At 51.0% G+C, this 4132-nt stretch overlaps 1 protein-coding gene across 1 annotated transcript in view; it reads right to left on the minus strand.

The window, feature by feature from the left end:
* WDR27 (WD repeat domain 27) overlaps positions 1–4132 on the minus strand; it is a 247483-nt gene that overhangs the window by 211988 nt on the left and 31363 nt on the right. The window contains exons 10-14 of the mRNA XM_023198152.2: positions 3786–3906; positions 2351–2454; positions 1103–1170; positions 728–849; positions 220–302 (exon numbers count right to left, since the gene is read on the minus strand). Of these exons, the coding sequence (XP_023053920.2) occupies positions 220–302; positions 728–849; positions 1103–1170; positions 2351–2454; positions 3786–3906 (498 nt within the window). The remainder of the gene's footprint in view (positions 1–219; positions 303–727; positions 850–1102; positions 1171–2350; positions 2455–3785; positions 3907–4132) is intronic.

The raw sequence follows: 4132 nt of genomic DNA on the forward strand, positions 1-4132 counted from the left end.
AAGAGGCAGAGACACGAGGGGAAGCACCCAGCATGCTCCCCACCACAAGTGACACGGAACAAACACGTAAGAGGCAGAGACACGAAGGAGGGAAGGATGGAAGGAAGTACGGAATGTGTATTTTAACAAATAGGAATTCGCAAAACAATGCAGCAGCCCTAACCACAGTAAGAACGCATCAGCCTTGTATTCTTAGATTTCATAGCACCCTGTACTGACCACATCGCCGTCCACTAGCAGCCTTGGTGCTCTTCTCCTTGGCAACTCCCAGATACAGTGGAGAGGTCGGTAGGACACAGGAGCTGAAACAGATACAAGCCACATGAAACTGGGACCGCAAACAACAATATGATAGAAATGTTTCAGTGACATACACACTTTAAAGACGGTTACAAATGACTAATTCACGCAGCTATGGACAAAACAGTATTTGAAAATGAAAACGGTCAAGCGTATTCTTATCCTTGTAGGAAAAACTTAACATATTCTTAAAAAAAGTGCTGCTTTATAATGTACATCCTGTTCTGAAATAAAATAGTGTTTCAATTAAAATAAACTATCAACTATTTCAACAAGACAGAAGCAACAGCATGAAAAAATATTTCTTCCAAACAGTGTTGGTACAGCTCAGAGTTTCCTAAACTTTATTTCTGAACATAGAAAGAAATCCAAATGCCGCTTACTTGGTTGAACACGTACACACACTCCATACTTGAAGACACTCTACCTGGCTGGCACCGAGAGGCTCTGCCTCAGGCCGGGGCACTGCTGAGCCCTGACCAGCGCGGCCAGGTTGATCTCCAACACAGCAATCTTCCTGCCAAAGAGGGAGGCCAGCAAGCACAGCGTCTGCAGGGACATAGTTTCAACATCGTTAGCGACACTGCCCAGTAAAAGCAGACTAAATGTGCATCTGCACACATATCCTAACTTCTGCTTCATTCTCACAGCAGCAACATCACCCTGCCACTCCTAAAACGTTTTCACACACAAAACCCCATTTACTCAGCCAGTCGTTACAGGACTACTCCAAAGAAAGGAGAAATTGGAGGCACAGATCAGCAAGTCTCACAGACAGGGAGAGCCGCATCTCAGGACTGACCTTGTGATCCGCGGTGCGGTTCCTCAGGGCACACGATCCGGCCAGCGGGATGCTGAGGCTCTGGAAATCTTCAGTTCAGCAAAGACCAGGAAGCACATGATGGGGAGGGAGGGGGCACACACACACGGAGTCACTGCCCAGGCCCCGCCACACACATTGCAGGCTGGGCACCACATATTCACACATACAAGGCCCCAGGCTGCACACACACCAGAGCACAGACCACACACACACCAGGCCCTGAGCCTCACACATGCCAGGCCCCACTCTGAGGCCGGGCCGTGACTCGGACTGGGACCTGCAGCTCAGCCTCCTGGAGAAGCCACATGCTCAGCACCAGATCAGAAAGGAAACGTGTCATCAGAGCTGTGACCATTTGGGGGAAGGAAAGGCTGAGTTTTCAAGGAGAAGCCACGCCTGGCTGAGCTGAGGAGGGGTAGGGATGGGTGGCTGAAGGGAAGGGGGCGCATGAAGACACAGATGGATCCCGCAGCCCTACAAAGGTCTGAGCATTCAGGGCTGGAAAGGAGGCACCGAGAGGAGCAGCGCCTGGGAGGCCACCGAGGAGGCCCAGCTGCAGCGGAGGAGAGGGACAGAATCCAGCCTGCTTTTCAGAAGTTGCCTGGACTCCTGAGCAGAAAGGGTGCAGCTGGTGGCAGCCACAGAGCCAGGAGAGGACAGGTGGGAACCACTGGGGTCAGGGGATGAGATGGGGGTCTTGAGGGAGGAGGATAAGGTGGGGGATGGGGTTGGGGGTGGAGGTGACTGTTCCTACATTTCTGGTGGGGGATGGGGGTAGAGGTGACTGTTCCTACATTTCTGGGGGTGGCAGAAACTGGAGAAGGGAACCAGGGCTGGAGAGGAGAGTGCCTCGGCCAGGTTTATGCCGTGCGAGCCTGGGGCTCCGGGAGGCTCCCTAGGAACGGTGGAGAATCCAGGGGCTTCCCAAGGTGTTCCTGTGGGTGTTCCACGCTGCTGAGGCCCGGGCAGCCGGGAGTGCCAAGCGAGGGCCTGGTGGATGGAGGGAAGGAGCGGCTCCAGGGCTGAGTGCCCACGGGTCTGGGAAGGGCCCTCGTCCCTCAGTTCCAGCAGCACAGACGTCCTCACATCCCCAATGCTGAGTTGTGACTGAAGCATCTCATCCTCAGATTCACACAGCGACGCCTTCTCCACAAACATTCCCACCACCCCACATACCAGTCAAAGGAAAACACTCCAGTTACGTGGCATTTACACCAAAGATCTTACCCCTGTAATATAAAGCAGCTTCCACTTCCAGGTTTGCCAGGTTAAATATGAATAAGCCCACCGAACTTCCAATCCACATGCATTGGGTGTTCTCAGAAGAAAGACTGATTTAAGGAAAAAAAGAAAAGAATACACACTAATCTTATTCCTGAAGGCTGGGCCCCACACCCGCCCCCTTGCCTGGCTGTGAGCTCTCTGCAGGAGTGGGGAGCGTGGGCCGGGGCAGGTTCTTGCCAGTGAGAACCACATCTGTGCCAGGCTGGCATTTCAGCCTGTGGTGGGTTCCCTGGGCACCTGCTAATGTCTGTGAAGATGCTCGCTCTGACCTCTGTGGTTTCTATTTTCTTCTAAGGTTACAGAAAAGGTTGGCGCCAGCGCCTGGGCCAAGGCCACTGCTCAGGTAGACTCCAAGTGACTAGACTTGAAGGCCACGCAAGCTGCCCACCCCAGGGAATGAAGAACCAACTCCAGGAGGAAAGTAGCTGGCCTGAGGCGGCAGAGTTAATACCAATGCCAACGGGGTCTGTTAATGCACTGAGAAGCCACCTCCAGAGAGGCTGGACGTGGACTTGGCAGAGGCCCCCAGCTGGAACCTGTTTTCCAGACCTCCCCCTCTCCATCCCTGCCCCAGGCAGCGCCCTGGGCACCTCCTGGGCATCCACCAGCACCAGTCCGCGGTTCACCCAACGACTATCGTCAACAGAATGGGTCGTGTGGCTCTGGCTTAGCTCTGAGGGATCCCTCTGCTTTAGGTAAGACAGGGAAGCCTCAAAGTGCCTCAGGTCCATGCACCTGCCGGGAGCACAGCATCCAGCCTCCATGCCCACCCTGCTTCCTCTCTGTGGTTTGGACCAAGCAGGGAATATTCTGCTCCAGGGGCAGCTCTGCACAGAGACACAGACAAGCAATGGCCAAGGCCATTCAAAGAAAGGTTGCCCCCTAATCTCAAGCATTTTGGGGAGGAGAGGTCAACGTAATTGTAATACGTTATTTAATCACAGTTAAACAGTACTTCCTTATGTTGCCACATATGTATAATATTTCTACTGCGCACAGAAATAAATAAAATTTGTCTGAGGTTAACTTTAAATGTGTAAAGTACAGCACAGTGGTAGATGGGAAAGTCTAGGCCATTCCGATCACCACTTCCTCTTTCTAAAGAAAAAGTCGTATCACAGAGGCAAAGATCTCCCTAGACTTTGGTAATAAGCTTAAAAATCCTCCAATTCCTTTTATTAAAGACACTTATATATCATTGCCCAAATTTACCAACTTTAAGATTTAAAACATGCAATCCCAAGAATGAGGTTAGTAATAATCAGAGACAAAAATAATTCGGTTTTATTTAGGTCATTCTTAGAAAATGAACTTAATGTTCTTCTAAGGAATTTAAGAGTTTCCTTTATATGGCATAGGCCAAGTTTTTGATGCTTACCATCCACATGCAGAATTTGGGATGAGTGAGAGATCACAGGGTGCAAGTCTCAGTACAGGAAATGTTACTTCAACCTGCTCTCCTTTTCCCAGAACACTTGTAGATGGAAGCTGGCTTTCTTCTAGGAAACAGAATTATTGACAATCTGAGAAGTGAATTTAAATGCATTCGTCAGGTTTAAAGGCTGAGGACTGCCACACAGAGACGCTGCAGTGAATGTGCACCGCAGAGTCACTCCGATCACGCATCGAGGAAAGCACTAGGGTAACACCCAGCATGAGGTGTGTGCACCGCGGAGTCACTAGGATCACGTGTCGAGGAAAGCACGAGGGTAACACCCAGCATGG

The sequence above is a fragment of the Piliocolobus tephrosceles genome, chromosome 5 (assembly GCF_002776525.5).
Source record: "Piliocolobus tephrosceles isolate RC106 chromosome 5, ASM277652v3, whole genome shotgun sequence".
NCBI classification, from domain to species: domain Eukaryota; kingdom Metazoa; phylum Chordata; class Mammalia; order Primates; family Cercopithecidae; genus Piliocolobus; species Piliocolobus tephrosceles.